The sequence below is a fragment of the Acromyrmex echinatior genome, chromosome 6 (assembly GCF_024713525.1).
Source record: "Acromyrmex echinatior isolate Ae372 chromosome 6, ASM2471352v2, whole genome shotgun sequence".
NCBI classification, from domain to species: domain Eukaryota; kingdom Metazoa; phylum Arthropoda; class Insecta; order Hymenoptera; family Formicidae; genus Acromyrmex; species Acromyrmex echinatior.
In genome coordinates this window covers 12,369,220-12,388,287 of record NC_141857.1, presented here as the reverse complement: position 1 = coordinate 12,388,287, position 19,068 = coordinate 12,369,220, and the positions used below count along the sequence as shown (strand labels likewise).

At 35.5% G+C, this 19,068-nt stretch overlaps 1 protein-coding gene and 2 pseudogenes across 1 annotated transcript; 1 reads left to right on the top strand and 2 right to left on the bottom strand.

Annotated features, from left to right (window-relative positions):
• The first annotated feature begins 2,311 nt into the window (after nt 1-2,311).
• On the top strand, nt 2,312-3,747 carry LOC105154670 (uncharacterized). The gene is made up of 3 exons (XM_011070349.1): nt 2,312-2,380; nt 2,896-3,272; nt 3,369-3,747. The coding sequence occupies exons 1-3, from the start codon at nt 2,312-2,314 to the stop codon at nt 3,745-3,747; spliced, it is 825 nt and encodes a 274-aa protein (XP_011068651.1).
• A 13,281-nt stretch (nt 3,748-17,028) lies between these two features.
• LOC147909467 (uncharacterized) lies at nt 17,029-17,625 on the bottom strand (annotated as a pseudogene).
• A 64-nt stretch (nt 17,626-17,689) lies between these two features.
• Nucleotides 17,690-18,851, bottom strand: LOC147909466 (uncharacterized; annotated as a pseudogene).
• Between the last annotated feature and the right edge of the window lie 217 nt (nt 18,852-19,068).

Below are 19,068 nucleotides of genomic sequence, written 5' to 3'. Positions count from 1 at the left end.
TGCCAAGTCATCAAAGATAAAAATAGAATTTGGGAGCGCCTCGCTCAATGGAACGACGTCGCTGTTGTTGGAGAACGTAAAGTAGCCGATTTCGTCGATAGACGTAAATAAATTTTCGAGAATCGATACTTTGGCTGTTGCAGCGATTTCGAGTACACGTTCTTGCAACGTACACCGTTTGGACTCGAGCAAACTTATGAGAATATTGGTTTTATCGCAATTAGACGGGTCGAAAATGATTGCGCGTATAGTACTCGGCAGCATTTCGCCGAAATACTTACACTTCTCCGCGCTGCCTCCCATCATTCGCGATTTCGCTGTTTGTGATACGTATCAACGATTGCCGCACGAATTTCAAGCTCACACTAAAGGCTACGCGCTCTCGAACGACTATTTAAAGGTGCGTGAATCCGCGAATCGCGCAGTGTCATCCTTCCGATATTCAAGACTTGAGCGCCGAGGCAGTTGCAATACATATCGAAGGTCGTATTCTTACGCGTGTACGGCAACTATATCGAACACGTCTGGGACAAGCTTCCGGATCACGTGAAAGCAGATTCAAAGGTTCGAGCGTACGAATCATCACTGCAACGAGCATTACAATCAGCCGTGGCAGCGACGCACATCGACGGTCCCGCACCGAAGATAAGGAATTGTAGCGAATATCGGCGTTACGCAGTGGTCTGCTAAATCGAGTGATAAACGCGCTTCTTTTCGAGTTACATATTCCGGGCTACCAGTTTTGCGGTCCGGGCACTCGACTTACAAAGCGATTAGCCAGAGGTGACGCAGGCATAAATCCGCTGAACGCGGTGTGCCGAGAACACAACATTGCGAATTCTCGGAGCAACGATCCAACAGACACGCGGTGGACAAGGTACTCGCCGATAAAGCACTAGAACGCGTCGTCGCGAGAAATTCGGCTCTGAGCGAGAGAACCGCCGCTGCTGCTGTCTGGGCAGCGATGAAAGCCAAGACCAAGATTGACATAGGCACCGAAGAAAAAGACGACGAGAAAAAAGACGAAAAAGCGGATACTTCCGACGGCGAAACGAGGAGGTGCGTTACCGTTTCTGTCAATGTTGGGCGCGTTCAGGTCCTCGATCGGCGGAGCGGTCAGCGTGGCGAAAGCGGTAAACGACAGCAAAGCCATGCGACGTCAGTTCGAAGATCACGCGATGCAGGGTCCCTGTATCTCGCTCCGTACAAATATGGACGCAGACAGTATCTCGGCCCGTACAAACGTGAACAGGGCATAGCTGCAAAGAAAACAAAACATCAAAAAGACGATAAAAATGCTGTCTGGCGCAACTACCAATGTGCAATTGAACGAGCTCGCGAGACGTATGCGCGTACTTTAGAGGCGTTTTCATGCGTAACACGTTACCGACGAGTGCCAAAACAAAAAGCGATATCATGAATCTGGACGATGTGACAGGGCCTGATATTCACTGGGTAGCGTACGCAAAGAGGAACAACCACGTCGTGTATTGTACTTGGATAGTTACGATAATCTTCGATCGTCCAAGGAACGATATTTCGATAACGATGCTACGACGATAGAGTACAATCGCACGTCCTATCAGATGTGCAATCAGAGCTTCTATGGACAGATGTGTCTGCGGTTTCTACAGACGCGCGTGAATTTAAAAAGCTCGACGACGTGCTGTAAAATTTTAATATTAATCGAACGCTTTTTCCGTCATGTCATTGACGCTGAGCGGGAAGAGCACCATCCTCGCGGCGAACTACTTTCCCGCCATAGATTTGAATAACGGAGATTACGAACTCGGTCTTGCGATTTTTGAGACTTATCACACAATACCGAACGTGAACGAATCGAACAACAAATTTTATTTCGCCAAAGATAATGAAATTACAATTCCCAAGGATTCATACGTAGTGCGAGACATAACTGAATTTCTGAAACGCGCGATTTTACGAAAACGATTTTCAGCACCGCGACGCGCTTGAAACCGTTGACGTAGTGCATGGTATGATAATAACAACAACAACAATGACACCGATAATGGTGAGAGTGAAGAATACCCGATTACGCTCGTCGGAGCGTATACTGCGGCCGCGAAGGTGGCACGAATCGGACGTGTCGATCAATATAATGAACGTAAACGTTATTGGCGTAGAGTGTAACGTGACGCGTACAGCAACGGCAAAAGCGCGCACACGATACATGAATTATCGCCGAATGTGCCGCCGGGATATAAGATATCGGAATAGTCATCGCAGATCATTTACTTGTCGATTATCACACGGGACATTACGGATCTAATGATACGCGTCTTCGACCAGAATGGACAATTGTTTGATTTTCGAGGAGAAGAGATCATCGTTAGATTGCACGTACTACGACAGTAATAACGTAAGCGTGAGATGCTTGTGCTGAACGGAACAGAGCGTACGCAGAAAGATAATTGTTTACAAGGCCGATGACGTCACAGCTCGATAACATTCGCTCATCCAGCTGTATCAGGAAGAAGAAGCTCAGCGCGTTGAACGTTGCATTTTTAAAATCTTTGGGATTCGCGGTGCGCAACATTTGAAATATCCTAAACATTAAATACGAGTCGATCTTCGACGATCGCATCGTCAATATTGAGACTCACACGTACAGTCCGTTCGCTAACACAACGTTCGAGTACAGCGACGAAATAAGAATACCCATACAGCAACAGGATCTGTACACACTGCCGTACGAAAGCTTTCTATACGTCAAGAGAAAACTGACGAAGAACAAAGTGATTCAGAATGCTCACGTGGCATTGGGAAATAATTGCGTCGCGTTCATATTCGATGAGATTCGCTATGAACTTAATGTGGAGATTGACTGTAACAAAAACGTGAGCATAACTAGCACGCTCAAAAACTATGTAACAGTGTCATCCGACGGAAGTGATTCTGCGGAATGCCGGTTGGGATGCGCAGACTATTGCGACCGGATACTTTAATTTCTGTGTACCGCTCTACGTACTGCTGGGATTTTGCGAAGATTACAAACGCATAGTGATCAACGCTCATCACGAGTTGATTTTAATGCAAGCGCGCAACGATAACAATTGTCTGACGGAAGACCCGGCGACAGAGCCAACACTCGAATTATTCAAAATACAGTGGCGAATGCCGCACATGTTATTGAGCGAGATAAATAAACTGTCGATGCTGCGCGCTTTGGAGAGCGGACGATATCTGAGCATGGCTTTTCGCTTGTGGGATCTGTACGAGTTTTTGTTCTTGCAGAGCACAACCGAGCATTCGTAGGTCATCAAGACGGCTACTCAGTTCGAAAAGCCGTCATGCTACGTCATTTTCGCTATGCAAACAGGTCGAAAAAACGTTATGTTCGATATAAGTCGATTCGACGACTGCAAATTAACCAATGCGAAACTCTACCTGAATTCGGAATGTTATCCGTACGATGACTTGAATCAGGATTTTGATAAAAGCAGATGTGCGATTCTATACGATTTGTACGTACGTTTCTGTAAGATCTACTACGGATACGAGTATCTTAAGCCGAGTCTCATCTTTACAACTTTTTTACGTGATGGCCCGTTCGTGATCATCGATTGTTCTCGACAGAACGAATCGATCAAAAGTGGCACCATAGATGTGCAATTAGACTTTGAATGTAAGAAGAACGTGCCCGCAAATACAGCCTATTGTCTCATCATACACAATCGCGTGGTTCAATATAATCCATTGACCAACGTTATGCGCAAAATCACCTAAGTGCATCTCCGACACAGTATAAAATCTACGTCGCAATCGACCGTAATTGACCGCAGTCTTCTCGACAACATGCTCGTGCCAACGTTCGTGGATATGCAAGAATTCATCGTTAACAAGAAATATATCATGAAGGAAGTGACGGTGCTGAACAGGGGATCGTTCTCACATTACATTTTTACGAGTCTCCATGCCATAGAAATTTTCGACAAGATCCGACAGGTCTTGCGCTTCTTGATTGAGTGCTTATCACCATGGATTACGATGAGAAGACGGGATAGTCCCTGCAACGAGGCGAAACGTCTGATCACGGCAGCTGCGTTTGAAGATGATGCTATCGTGTACGTTAAACAACGCAAAAAACGAACGTGGTTATGAAACTTGCTTTTGGATGATGAGTGAGAACGCATGTACACCGAGATGGATCTTGGATCAATGTACCTTGGATGCAGTTTACGAAGACATGGAATCTTTAACTAATCTGGATGTTGCTAATACTATGCGATGTGGACAACATGTTAGGAATTGCGCGTTACAAAATGTATTGAAAATATATAATTGATGGTTGCAAAAGAATTTTTTTAATAAAATTACGTTAACATATTCATTACGTATTTCTTTTTTCCTTCCTTTGTAATATATGTACCTGTATGCATGAACATATACGTATGAACATACCTGTACAGGATGTATGTACATATGTATGAACGTATATGTATGAACATATATGTATGAACATATGTATATGTATATACGTATGTATGTATGTATGAATGTATATGTATGAACGTATATGTATGAAACGTATATGTATGAAACGTATATGTATGTATATACGTATGTATGTATGTATGTATTAGGTGTTGGAATTAATTCGTAGCGTTTTACAAGTGATGGGAAGTACTTTCATTAATGTATTTTTTAATGCTCATGTGAAATAAATAACATTCTTTCATTAAAAAACGCTACGAATTAATTCCAACACCTAATATGTATGTACGTATATATGTATCCGGAACATCGACGTTCTGTTAAACGCGTCGTGAAATGTCCGATCTGACAATATATGCAATGTATACAGTTAATATATAAGACTTTTTCATTCAATCGTAAGCTTCAGTTACTAGCGTTAAGACATAAAAGAATATATCGAGTAAAAGAATATATAAGCTGAAAATCGATCGAGCGAAAGAGGTACCGCCCCTTGTCGCTAAGTCCACCGCCTTCGAAGGAAAAAGCGAGATATTGGGAATGCCCTGGGGAAAAAGCATCAAAGTCGCCAACGTGCTCATCAATGTCATCGATGCCATCGGAATAATATAAACCATAAGGTATAAACATTGATAAACTCAAGAACAAAAAAAATACGTAGAAAAAATGCGATAAAACGTGTCGCGACATTTTCGTAATTCTTGGAAAGAGAGGAAGGATTACCTCCTCTTCTATTCTCGAAGTTTTACCATATACGTCACAATTTACGCGGATGCAATTAGTCTTACGATACTCGCTTGATGAACGGTTGAAAAATATATTTTGTGAAAGACAGCAACGCATCGTACGAAACGAAGAAGGATTGCAATAACATGTAAGTTTCAACGTTCTATATACAAAAGAAACGTTTTTTAATATTATATACGTACACAGCATGGAGCATCGCGCGGTGCATTTATTGAGCAGACGTTACGATCTGACGACTACGAGCTACAAATTTATGAAAATTAGAATCAACGCTGGTCCACCAAGTTACGTGGAGATCGCCCTGGGAGATCATCACGAATATGAACTGTCGCTGTCTCTCGAAACGTGGAAGGACCTCTACGAGCAACGATGGAATATTTACAAAATGCTGCGAAACGAATACAAAGATAATTTTATAAGCGGATCGCTAACCATCAGCGTTTGCACACTGAACGATGCTACACTCGTACGTCTCGATTCTTCGTCCGTACGTATGACCGAAACGACGCCACGCCGTACGTTTGAGTTTGGATGTATCGATGTAACGATTAGCCCGACTCGTCGATACGGTCGATGTATACGCGATTCTCCAACATCGCGTCCAAAAACGTTATACGCGATAGCGATATCTTTAATGGGCATCAACTCGTCGATTGCAAGCTATTGGCTTTAGTTTTTAATACGTTCGAAAAAAATGATGTAATAATATGTGAATAAAAAATTTTTTTTTTTCATATCATTATATATGTACTTTCTTTATTTTCCATCAAATCTATCCTATGCCATATGTACCTATCCATTGTAATACAAAAGAATGAATAACAAGTATGAAAATAAACGCGCGCAATTCGGAGGTTAAAATTCTCCTTATTTTATACCATTTACTTGGTCGCGTAATATTTGTATCATTACATTGATGATGACCGCTCGAACATGTTGTGATATGTCTTACCATGTCGAATGTTCGTGAAAAATCTGGTCACATGATATGTATACTATTTGGCAAGGTCGCATTTATATCAAATCGCATTGATGATATCATCATCAGAACATATCGTGACATGTCAAATGGTTTTGGATGCGAAAAGAAAAAAGGAAGATAGGAGAAGACGGCAACACAAAGACGACAACATCAAAAGAAAGATGGTAAGTATATGAGATAACGCACGGCGGCGGCGGTCCGCGACACATTTTGCAATGGACGCGGGGTCCGCGGCGGCGGCATATGATGATACTCGACGTCACAACATGACGGCATGTAAAACATGACGGCATGTATCATCATATCGGTAAACACCGATAGCGCCAGGACTTTATCGTGCCTTCCCCTCCGCGCCCACGAATACCTCACGCGCCCCACACCTCCCTCAGAGGACCTGAGTTAGAACCTAGTGTACCTACTTCAGCCAACAGTAGATTAATTATGTTTATTGATAAAGATAAATTTGCCAAATTCTTCGGTTGAGATCGAGAATCCAGTTTGTCACAGACTTGTATCATATGATTTGAGAATTTTTTAGTTACGAATATTCTGTAGAACAAATAGACTTATTAAGATAATAGTGAGAATAAGAGGTACAGAATCAAATAATAACTTACGATAATTTATTAGGTGTTGGAATTAATTCGTAGCGTTTTTAATGAAAGAATGTTATTTATTTCACATGAGCATTAAAAAATACATTAATGAAAGTACTTCCCATCACTTGTAAAACGCTACGAATTAATTCCAACACCTAATATATAAAATACTGTAATCAAAACTCTCAATCAGAAATTCAGAAATTTTATATATTATATTATAAATTATCGTAAGTTATTATTTGATTCTGTATCTCTTATTCTCACTATTAATATATTATCTTAATAAGTCTATTTGTTCTACAGAATATCATAAAATATTCGTAACTAAAGAATTCCCAAGTCGTATGATACAAGTCTGTGAAAACTGGATTCTCGATCTCAACCGAGGAATTTAGCAAATCTATCTTTATCGATAAACATAATTAATCTATCTTGTTGACTGAAGTATTCAAATGTTCCAACCTTTTTGTCATCTAGCGGGATACTTATTGACGTTCGATATATTTTTTTTTTATTTTTTTTATTTTTTTTATATTTTTTTATATTTTGACACTACTGATCTATTTTGTGATATATTTACTGATATATTTTGTCACTATTGATGGTTTTTTTAAACGGGCGTTGGTGATTTGACGCCTTGTGCGTTTCGACTCGCAATCTACCGAGTTCGAGTTTTACCGGCGCCCACATAATATCAGCTTGTTCCTATAAGACTCGAGGCTATCTAATCACTTGATTGGCTCAGAATCATGGATAAGCCAATAAACTTTTTAGCTTACGCAGGAACGATACTGATCAGGTTGAAAGCTCAGCATCCTGCCTCGGAGCTAGGCCCGGGGTCAGGTTGCTGAGCGATTACTGTGGAGCGTCCCCGGGAAGTAGCGTCCCGGCACCCAAAGGACTGGCCGACCAGTGTTGCGCGTGTAGGCTCAAACTAGAAGTAGCTTAGGCTACGACGATTCGATAATCTAGATTGATACCACGGGGTCTGTGGCAATTGCTCGCGCCTAGTCATGGATAGAATTCGCGGTGATAATGATTGATAGCTCCTGTTGACTAAGGGCCTCTGGCTCCAACGGTGAGCTGCGTATCATGCTCGGGAACTAGCCTGCTTAGCTGGTAGGATAGTCGCTCCAACTAGTGAGTTGCTTGTTGGGACCTACGTCCCGCGAGCGCGACTGAGAGTCTCGGCCTAGCAGTGATGCGCTGATCGGACATATTCCAGATCCCGCGCCCATGGAAGCCGTATGAGTTAAGCTTAAATGCAGGTACCGCATGTTAAATCCTCACACTCTTTTGATGATTTTTAAAATTTCATTGTATCCGTTATTCTTTAATGCATTAATTTAAAATTGTATTTCTGCGTTGTAGCACTGAGGAAGATTTTGTAAGCCGAAACGTTTGTTAATTGTATTAATTCAAAGTTAATTTGATTAAAGCTCGAAATAAGCCATGACATTGTGTTAATTTTTAATCAAGTTAAATTCCTTATAATTCGAATATCATTATATAAATAATTACATAATATTAACTTTAATTATATGTATTTTATCATAAACGATTTCATATGGAGAACTGGCGCAAAGTTAAATTCCATTTCTTTTTACCATGACAAATTAAATAAATAATGAATATTAATCTAATGTATCATTTATAAAAGAATTGAATCACCAACTGTGGCATTGTTGAATGTGGCTCAAGTTAAACTATCAAAACAAAAAGTAAAACTCAAGTGATACTATCTTTATTATTAATCCAAATGGTACTATCTTTAATTTTTATATAATGCAACATAAATATACGTATATCTTATTGAAGAATTTTCCTATTCCAATCTTTAAATTCCTCTTAAATGAAATTATTATATTACAATTCATTCAAAGACTCGTCCAACTAAAGTAGGTTATTTAATTCTCCTTCAAAATATTATACAAAATATTATCACAAAATTGATTTGCTCCATTTAAGTGTTATCACAAAAAATTAAAGAGTTAACTGTATAAAATGAAAAAATTTAAATAGAAAAATTTTTCATATAAAACTTGGAACTGCTAAATCGAGTAAGAAAAACTATTTAAAATTAGAATGATAATTAATTAGAATAAATAATAAAAAGTAATTATAATTTAAAAGTAATAATAAATTTAATCTGAACTTTACGCTGAATAAGAATAAGGTTTACTATTTGTTTCTCTTTCATAACGCATGTCTTACAAATAGAAATCACAACATTCATAATTTACACAACTCTATAACTCAATCGTATACATACACGCTAGATAACTTTCATGGCTTCTTATTTTTCTTATTTTTCTAAATATTCATATTTTTTAATATGAATATTTTATGATTCTAATTTTTCTTATTAATATGCTTCTTATTCATATTATTTTCCTAAACACATATTTTCCAAATATTACATTCTTATTACTTTTATTTTTCTAAATATTATGTTCATATTTTACTGCTATGTTATTATATCGAAATCTCAAGCGTCAAGTGTTTTTACATAAAAATTTTTTTTATTTAAATTAAATTTTTTAGTTTTATACGGTTAATTCTTTAATTTTTTGTGGTAACACTTAAATTGAGTAAGGTAACGCAATTTCGTGATAACGTTTTGTATAATATTTTAAAGGAGAATTAAATAACCACTACTTTAGTTAGGAGAGAAAATATCTTTGAATGAATTGTGATATAATAATTTCATTTAAGAGGAATTTAAACCATTTAGATTGGAATAGAAAGATCCTTAAGATCCAATAAGAGATACGTATGCTTAGGTTTCATTGTATAAATTAAAGATAGTACCATCTGTATTAAATAAATAATATCACTTGGGTTTTACTTTTTATTTTGATAGTAGAATTTAACTTGGCGCAACAGTTGTTGATATCAATTCTTTTGATATCAAATGATACATACGAGGGCGGTCCGATAAGTACTTAGCCTCAACGCCCGATGGAGCCACTATCGCAAGAGAAATTTACTAACGTGTAGTACATTCTCGTAGATGGCTACTGTCAAAATTTCAGCCGAATCGGACTCGTAGTTTTGTTTTGACCGCGGGCGTGTGGAAGCGGGCGTGTCCGCGGATTTTAGAAAAATGGAAAAAGAGCAATATCGGTCGGTGATTCGACAAATTGGTCGAATTGGGCTACGAGTTGCTGCCCCATCCACCATATTCTCCAGATTTGGCCCCGTGCGACTTCTTTTTGTTTCCAAACTTGAAAAAGTCACTCGCCGGGCAGAAATTTCAGTCGAACGAGGAGGTCATCGCTGCCACTACTAGAGGCCTTTGCAGACCTCGAGAAAACGTACTTTTTAGACGGGTTAAAGAAGTTGGAGCATCGCTGGGTCAAGTGTATTGAGCTAAAAGGAGACTATGTTGAGAAATAAATCGCCACTTTTCCAAAATTTTCGTTTTTCTTTTGTAGGCTAAGTACTTATCGGACCGCCCTCGTATTATTAGATTAATATTCATTATTTATTTAATTTTACATAGTAAAAAAAATATGATTTAACTTTGCAGTTCTTGATATGAAATCTTTTAGGATAGGAATGATACACATCATTAAAGTTAACATTATTTATATAATTTGGTATCCGAATTACATGGAATTTAACTTGGCGCCAATTGTTGATATCAAATACTGTTTACGAATAATACATATCATTAGAATTTAATAAATAACAAGAGACAGTACCATTTGTGTTTTATTTTTTAGTTTAATAGAATTTAACTTGATTAGTTAAGATTGTAGCGTTTGGGTTTTAATTTTTCATTTGATACATTAATTTTTTTCAAAGAGTAATAATTTTTGACAGAGAATTAAAGTTGTTATTACTTGAGGGGGAAGGGTTGGAATAAGAAAACCTTTAATAAAAATATCCTTGAAGAACAGTTAAAACTATTAATTGGACACTTACAAGGGAAGATTTACAACTGTCCGGAACCGATTTGATTCTCCATGAGATATGTTGTTAAACATGAAAATCTAAGAAATACATATTTTTTTATACGTACGCTAATTCATGTTTAAGGGGAGAAACACCCCTTTAAAAAAAAACGGTATTTTTCTTTCATGGCGAATATCGTCGAAAGTATAAAAGATAGAAAAAAAATTTATAAACAAAAATTGTACGGTTTCAAGAGTACTTTAAAGTTAGGTACTTTAAAATTTAAAAAAAAAATTTGTTTATCTTTTTGTTTAATAAACAAAATACCCCCATTCATAATTTTCTTTAATTTAAAAATTTTTTTTAAATTAAAGATTATTTTTTACGAATTCAACTATGTGTAATAAAGTTATATTACAACATATCATTTTCGTGATTATTAATTAATAATGCTTCCGTATATAATCCATCCTAATATGCGTAAGTAATTGCCATCGATACAGTTAAATATATGAAAACTTGAAAAGATGTTTTAAGTAAAATTTGTATAGTTTTCTATATGCTTTATTATATATGTATTTAAATTTTATATACAATATATACAGGATGTCCCAGACCCCTTAAATATCTTGAAAAGTAATCATTTTTGAGAAAAATGTTTTACACAAAAGTTATAGGGTTGCAAAATGATCTCTTGACTGACCTTATCAATTTGACCTTGGATGGCGCCACCAAGGTCAAGCCAAGGTTAAATCGTTTTTTCTAAACGAAACATCCTATTTTTGATTTTAGAATCTAATAGCTGAGGTCAGGAACTTTCTAAAACACTATAATAAAGCCTCTTTTTAATTAGTACTTTTCAAGTTATGAGAGTTGACAATTACGGAACCGCCGGCATTAGCATTATCTAAGGTATTACGTAGATTGCCCGACTGGATTTATGAGTCATGTATGTGCCCGCGAATGTATCTCTATCTCCTCCTCCCTCTTACCCTTTCCTTCTCCTCCTCCCTCTTTCCCTCCCACTCCTTTCCATCCCCTCTCTTTCCTTCCCACCCTTTCACAAAGCTGGAGACTACATAAGCTAGAGATCTCTCCTGTCAAGTTCACTCTTTCTGTGACCTGCGATTGAGATGGTATATTTTTTCGTGATACTCCGTTCTGAGATTGCTTATCGCCACATAGTTATCTTTGTTTATAAAATATTTATTTAAAATATTAGGTGTTGGAATTAATTCGTAGCGTTTTTTTAATGAAAGAATGTTATTTATTTCACATGAGCATTAAAAAATACATTAATGAAAGTACTTCCCATCACTTTCTACTACTTTTGACCATCTTTCGGGCAGTGAATGAATACCGCGTCGGAAGAACTGTTCATCTTTAGATGAAATCCAGGAATCGAACCATTTTGTACAATCTTCGTAAGATGTGAACTTCTGCTCGCACAAGCTATGAGCTAATGATCGAAACAAGTGGTAGTCGCTAGGTGCAATATCAGGAGAATACGGCGGGTGCGGTAGCACTTCCCATTTAAGTGTTTCCAGGTATGTTTTTACCGGTTTTGCAACGTGTGGGCGAGCATTGTCGTGCAGCAAGATGACTTTATCGTGTCTTTCGAAGTATTCCGACCGTTTTTGCTTCAATGCACGGCTCAAGCGCATCAGTTGCCGTCGGTAGAGATCTCCAGTAACGGTTTCATGCGGTTTTAGCAGTTCGTAGTATATGACACCCTTCTGATCCCACCAAATACAGAGCAGGAGCTTTGAGCCATGGATATTGGGCTTTGCCACTGATGTTGATGGTTCGCCGGGCTTAACCCATGACTTTCTGCGCTTTGGATTGTCATAATGGATCCACTTTTCGTCACCGGTAACAATCCGATGCAAAAAACCTTTTCTTTTCTGCCGTTGAAGCAGCAGTTCGCACGTGAGAAAACGTCTCTCAATATCCCTTGGTTTCAATTCATATGGGACCCAATGTCCTTCCTTCTGGATCATGCCCAAACTTTTAAGACGTTTTCCTATTGTTGAGAAGTCAACTTCCAATGACGTAGATAATTCTTTAAGTGTTTGACATGAGTTTTCATTGAGCAGTGCCTGCAAATCGTTATCTTCAAATTTTTTCGGCTGACCAGGTCGCTCCTTGTCATCCAAGTCGAAATCACCAGCTTTAAAACCACTTCCTACACGTTTGCTCAGCCAGAGCATGTTCACTATACACATCCACTAAAATACGATGAGCTTCGCTGCACTTTTGTTCATATTAAAGTAATGAAGCAAAACTCCCCGCAAAAACACTTTATCTGGCACAAATTTTGACATATTCAATGAATTATACAGTATTGTTATTTATGATTTCAAGAAAGGTTATGTACGGCAAATGACGTCCTATGATAGATGTTTACAATGTATACAGAACTATAGGTAACAACGAAATAGTGTACTGCTTGTGCCATCTCTTGTAAAACGCTACGAATTAATTCCAACACCTAATATTTTATAATGCTTACTGAACAGAAGTGTATATCCCTTTTAATAATGCGAAAATGGGGTGATAGTAGGAGGTCTTACACACATGTGACAGAACTTTTCAATCAAACTTTTAGGAATGAGGACAATGATATATTTAAATCGACTGTTATTCGTACTGTACAACGTTTTGAAGAAATGAGTTTTGTAAAAGACCGTAATAGACAAGGTAGGCCAGCAATAGCGACAAATCCTGTCGCTGTAATAGATGAATGTTCTACAGTCTTTTATCGAAGATCCATAAATAAATTCGCAAAGTTGCACAACAACACGACATCGATCCTATGCCAATTCATAAAATTCTATTGTAAAAAAAGAGAAATTTCATCCATATAAGATTCATCTGGCGCAGGAACTACGTGAAGATGATTTTGATCGTCGCATTGAATTTTGTGAAAGTATGATGTTAAATATCGATAGAAATCTATTATTTGTAGTCATTATTTTTTCAGATGAAGCTACTTTTTAGCTAATCGGGAATGTAAATCGACATAATTACAGATATTGAAGTGATGAAAATCATCATTGTACGTGGATGTACGAGGCACATACTCAGAATCAGCAAAAAGTCAACGTATGGACTGGAATTTTAAATGAAGTCATTATTGGGTCTTTTTTTATTGAAGGTAACTTAAACGCTAACAATTACTTAGCCATGCTTCAAGATGAAATAGTTCCGGCAATCCGAAACATCGCTCGTCAAAACTTCAATGACATTTAATTCCAGCAAGATGGGATGCCATCTCTCTATGATTTATAAGTACGCCAATATCTGAATGAAGTTTTTCCGAATAGGTGAATAGGAAGAAGGGATTACATTGAATGGCACGATCGCCTGATTTAAATCCACTGGACTATTTTTTGTGGGGATATTTAAAGGGAAAAATTTATAATATTAAACCTCGAAATCTTAATGATTTACGTCAACAAATAATAAATAAATTTAGAATCATGTCTCGCGAATTCTATAGAAATGCAGTCTTAAATTTTTATAATCATCTAGCACATTGTCAGACTGCGGAGGAACGCCAATTTGAGTATTTGCTATAATATGTAATATTCTTTTAACCCTAGCTCGCCACACTGACTATCTAATGCGATTTTTCACGTTGCAATTTAGACTTTAACTTTTTATGATGTAATTTAAGAATAAAATATTTTTTGTTTCATCTTCGTTCATTTGTTCTTGTCTTACTGTAGAGATCAACTTTGTGATAAGTTAAAAATATGTTTTCTATTCAGAGATATAACTTGACGAAATTATAGATCCTGATGGAGTCTAGCCGAGAAAGTAACTAAAAACTGGTAAAGGCAAGCTGAGTTAAAGGAATGACAAATGCACAAACGAATGACAGTTGATTTAGATATACCATTGTCTTTATTTCTAAAAGATTGATTGAAAAGTCTTATCGCTTGCGTAAGATCTCCTATGACCATCTTCGCATCATTAAAAGGAATACGAGCTTAGGTAATGTTAATGCCGCAACGATTTTGTAATTTTCAGTTCTCATAATTTGAAAACTATTGATTAAAAGAGGCTTTCTTATAATATTTTGGAAAGTCCGACCTCAGCTATTAGATTTTAAAATCAACAATAGGATGTTTCGTTTAAAAAAATCGATTTAACCTTGGCAACATCCAAGGTCAAATTGATAAGCTCAGTCAATAAATCATTTTCAACCCTACAATTTTTGTATAAAACATTTTTCTCAAAAATGATTACTTTTCAAGATATTTAAGGGCTCCGGGACTTTTTCTACACCCTGTATATATATATATATATATATATATATATATATATATATATATATATAAGGGTGTTCAAAAAGTCCCGGACCGGGTGAATAACTTGAAAAAAAAAATTTTTTTGAAAAAACGCCGAAACACGTGAAACGATTTTTCAAAAAATCTATCTTTTGAGAGGGGTTGCGACCCCCCGCCCCCAATGGGGCACGTGGGGTACGAGGAGGGTCGAAAATCTTAAATAGCAACATAGGTCAAGTGTGGGCTCATTTGAAAGGTCTTTTCGAGGCGAATCCAAAACACTACACATAGAGGGCGCTGCGTTCACTTTTGGGGGGAAATTTCAATTTTGAAGATTTTTGACTCAGAAACATTAAAAAAATTTAGTGTTTCGATAATCACCGGAACACGTGAAACGATTTTTCAAAAAACTTATCTTTTGAGAAGGGTTACGATCCCCCGCCCCCAATGGGGCACGTGGGGTACGAGGGGAGTCGAAAATATTAAATAGCAACATAGGTCAAGTGGGGGCTCATTTTAAAGGTCTTTTCGAGACGAATCCAAAACACTACGCAGGACTTTTTGCACATGAAACACACCGTATTTGTTGTCACACATGTACATCAATGGTCGCGTTTTTGAATGCCGATAAAGACACTTGAAGTCAAAAGTTCAAATCATTGAGTCATTATTATTTTACACTTTATGTAACTTTCTTCCCTGATAAAGCTGTTTTGTCGTAGTTCATCTCTGTAATTTTGAAATCAAGCGTCTTTATCACTGTTTTTGTGGTTATTTTCTTTTTCCTTCAACGTCGTGGATTTTTCCTACATTTAAGATAACATGGCTCCTCAGAGAACACGCCCATCTTAAAAATCAAATAACTCCGCCGAAAATGATCGCAGCGCCCTCTATGCGCAGTGTTTTGGATTCGTCTCGAAAAGACCTTTCAAATGAGCCCCCACTTGACCTATGTTGCTATTTAAGATTTTCGATCCCCCTCGTACCCCACGTGCCCTATTGGGTGCGGGGGGTTGCAACTCCTCTCAAAAGATAGATTTTTTTAAAAATCGTTTCACGTGTTTCGGCGTTTTTTCAAAAAAATTTTTTTTTTCAAGTTATTCATCGGTCCGGGACTTTTTGAACACCCTGTATATATATATATATATATATATATATATATATATATATATACAGGGTGTAAAAGTTGTGTGTGTGTATGTGTGTGTGTGTGTTTAGATTTTCAAAATGTATAATATTTTTAAGATATATATACATATTAACCCTGCTATTATTTCTTTTACATTTATGCCTAAATTCTGAACAAAATTGCGACGTTCGTAACATAAGTTTTATAAGAAAACTCGTAAGTTTTATAAGAATTTTGAATTTTGAATTTTTTTTGTTTATACGATATTTTTACAGATAGCTTTTTACTAGCCATAAGATTTACAAGAAATTGTAAATATTTACGAATAATTTTACGTCTTACGATACATACACATAAAATTAGAATTGATTGGTTATAAGTTCTTACGAGTTTTACGAGAACAAGTTATGAGTCTTACGATTCTGCTTAGAACTGATTAATTTCTTCTATGAATAAAAATTAAAAATAATTTTATTCCAAATCCATTCTTTTATAATAAAATTATTGTATAAGATTGAATCTTTTAAAAACAAATTTTTAAAAAATTGTTGCATTTAAAAATACATTGAATTGTTAAAAATATATATTTAATATATATAATATATATTGTATATATATTTTATATATATATATATATATATATATAAGTATATTTTTAAATTGTTAGAAAATCTCGTCAGAAAAGTCTGAATCGTCATGTGTAATGAGATATAAAAAATAACCTTTTATTATAAATCATGCATCACGTACCAGAGTCGTGACATATTTTTCAAAGAAAAGATAAGTTTCTTGGAATAGATGATAGGAATAACTGTGTACATTTTATTTACTTATCATTTATGTAATAATTCCTAAACGTACTTAATAATGAAATAATTTCTAAATGTTTATATACAATAAATTTATCTTTTGTATCGTTTACTCATTATATTCATTACAATAGTAATACTCGATAAAAAAATATTTTAAACATAATGATTTCTTTCATCATGAACATCTTACTACAGGTATATAACTTCAAACTTCGATATAACACGTTGTTGAACTTTTGTTGAAACTAAATTCTGGATTTTCTGGAAATTCTGGAAATTCTTCTGGTCTTTCGTTTGTGTAACCACTTTTAAATCACGAATATTTAAATAAGTTGTGATATCGTGGAGATGACAATTGATTATGTATCAGAGATTGTAATTTTATTATATTATTTCTTTCATGTAATTTACATTACTTTCCAATAGTAAAACAATATCTGAAAATCTTTTAGCAAAATTTTTCCAAGTTCTAAATCCGTAAACATCTAATGGTTGTATTTTCCTGTAGTGCCTTTCGGTATAATCATATAGTAGTAATATGTTTTCCTGCAGGTGTACAATGTCCAGTCCACGAATCAATAAGAAGAACGCTATTAGAACCAATGTTTGGAAAATAAGCTTCTTTTAACCGTATTTTAAAATGATCTGCACAAAATATAAATGTTTGCAAATTAATAACTATTTTATGACTGTTATGAGATTCTTAAATAAAATATAAAATATATCATAGAAATGACACAGAGGTTATAATTTCATTATATTATATTATATTATTTCATTATATTATTTCGTTTATGCAAATTTACATTTACTTTTTAATAGTAAAACAGTATCTGAAAATTTGTTTGAAAGCAAATTTATTTAATCATCTGAAATCATTTTACCAGATTGAGATGCTTTTGCAATAACATTTATTGGTGTAAATAAGATTTTTTATATTCTTGATCTAAACATACTATTAGTTTCTTTTAATATAATAAATAAAGGTGACAGCAAATTTCCACTACACGATGTTATTGGTCGTACGAGTGCGTTGTTGATGATATAGATTGCACAACACAATCTACTTTTTTTATTTCTTGATTAGACAATGATCTTCCAGAATGAATTTCCAATTGGAAACCACTTTGATCAGAAAATTAAAAATTAAAGAAGATTAAAAACATTTTCAGATCCAAACTGTTCGAGTTTACTGTTTTCAGAATATCATCAGCTGTATTTCGCAAATTAAAGGAATCTTCTATTGTTCTTATAGTTACAAATTTCGTAATTTTTTTCGAAACAATTTGGTGGGACTTTTTGAATCTTAATACTTAACTGTGAGATGCTTTAAATATAGAATTTAAATTTCCTATTTCTTCTGAGAGCTTGTAAAGCCCATCTTTATCTAAATCGATATCATGAACTATGAATCCTGATTCAAGCTGTAATAAATTTATCATGTGTAAATTTGAAGATATAAGATAATTTTTCTATACGATTTCCACCTGAATGTAATTGTTCTTCCCATCGTCTTAATTGACGTTCAGATGAAATTCTTCTAAATTTATTTTGCACTGATTTCAGCAGACGATTCCTTTTGTTGTTATTTTTTTAATTAATATCCCAATTCCGCCAATACTCAACAGCTCGTTTTTTATAAGAACTGTCAAAGTTTGCGTCATCATTTGAACATTGAGGATAAGAATTTAAATGATCTTTATTCCATGCTTCTTTGTTATCTTCAATTATTTCAGAATTATATAATTTATGAGGTTTTTGATAATAGAGATAGATTTCTTCTGTTACTTCCAACCTATTATAGTGAAAAATGCTATCCAACAATAATTTTTGTATGTATTCTTTTAATTCTATTTCTGCTCCAGTAACTAATGTTTCTGTTAGATATATTGAACTTATAGATGCTAATAAAAAAAGTCTAACAACATTAAGATTAGATTAATCATGATAATCATGTCTAAACATTTTAAATTTTCCTTTGTATCGTAATATAAAAACAATTTAATAAAACAAATTATATAAGTATGATTATGATAGAACGACTGCACTGACTGAACGTAAGATTGCTACGTGAATGTTCTTATACTGTCCATAATTATAAAAAAAGGGAGCATGAAACCATAGCACTGGATGTTGTTTGTGAAAT

Bases quoted from the DNA above. Each gene is read 5' to 3' on its own strand.
- LOC105154670 (XM_011070349.1), top strand. From the start codon at position 2,312: ATGGACAATTGTTTGATTTTCGAGGAGAAGAGATCATCGTTAGATTGC. The intron at 2,381-2,895 runs GTAAGCGTGAGA...ACTATGTAACAG, and splicing joins CGTACTACGACAGTAATAAC to TGTCATCCGACGGAAGTGAT. The intron at 3,273-3,368 runs GTAGGTCATCAA...GTTCGATATAAG, and splicing joins CAGAGCACAACCGAGCATTC to TCGATTCGACGACTGCAAAT.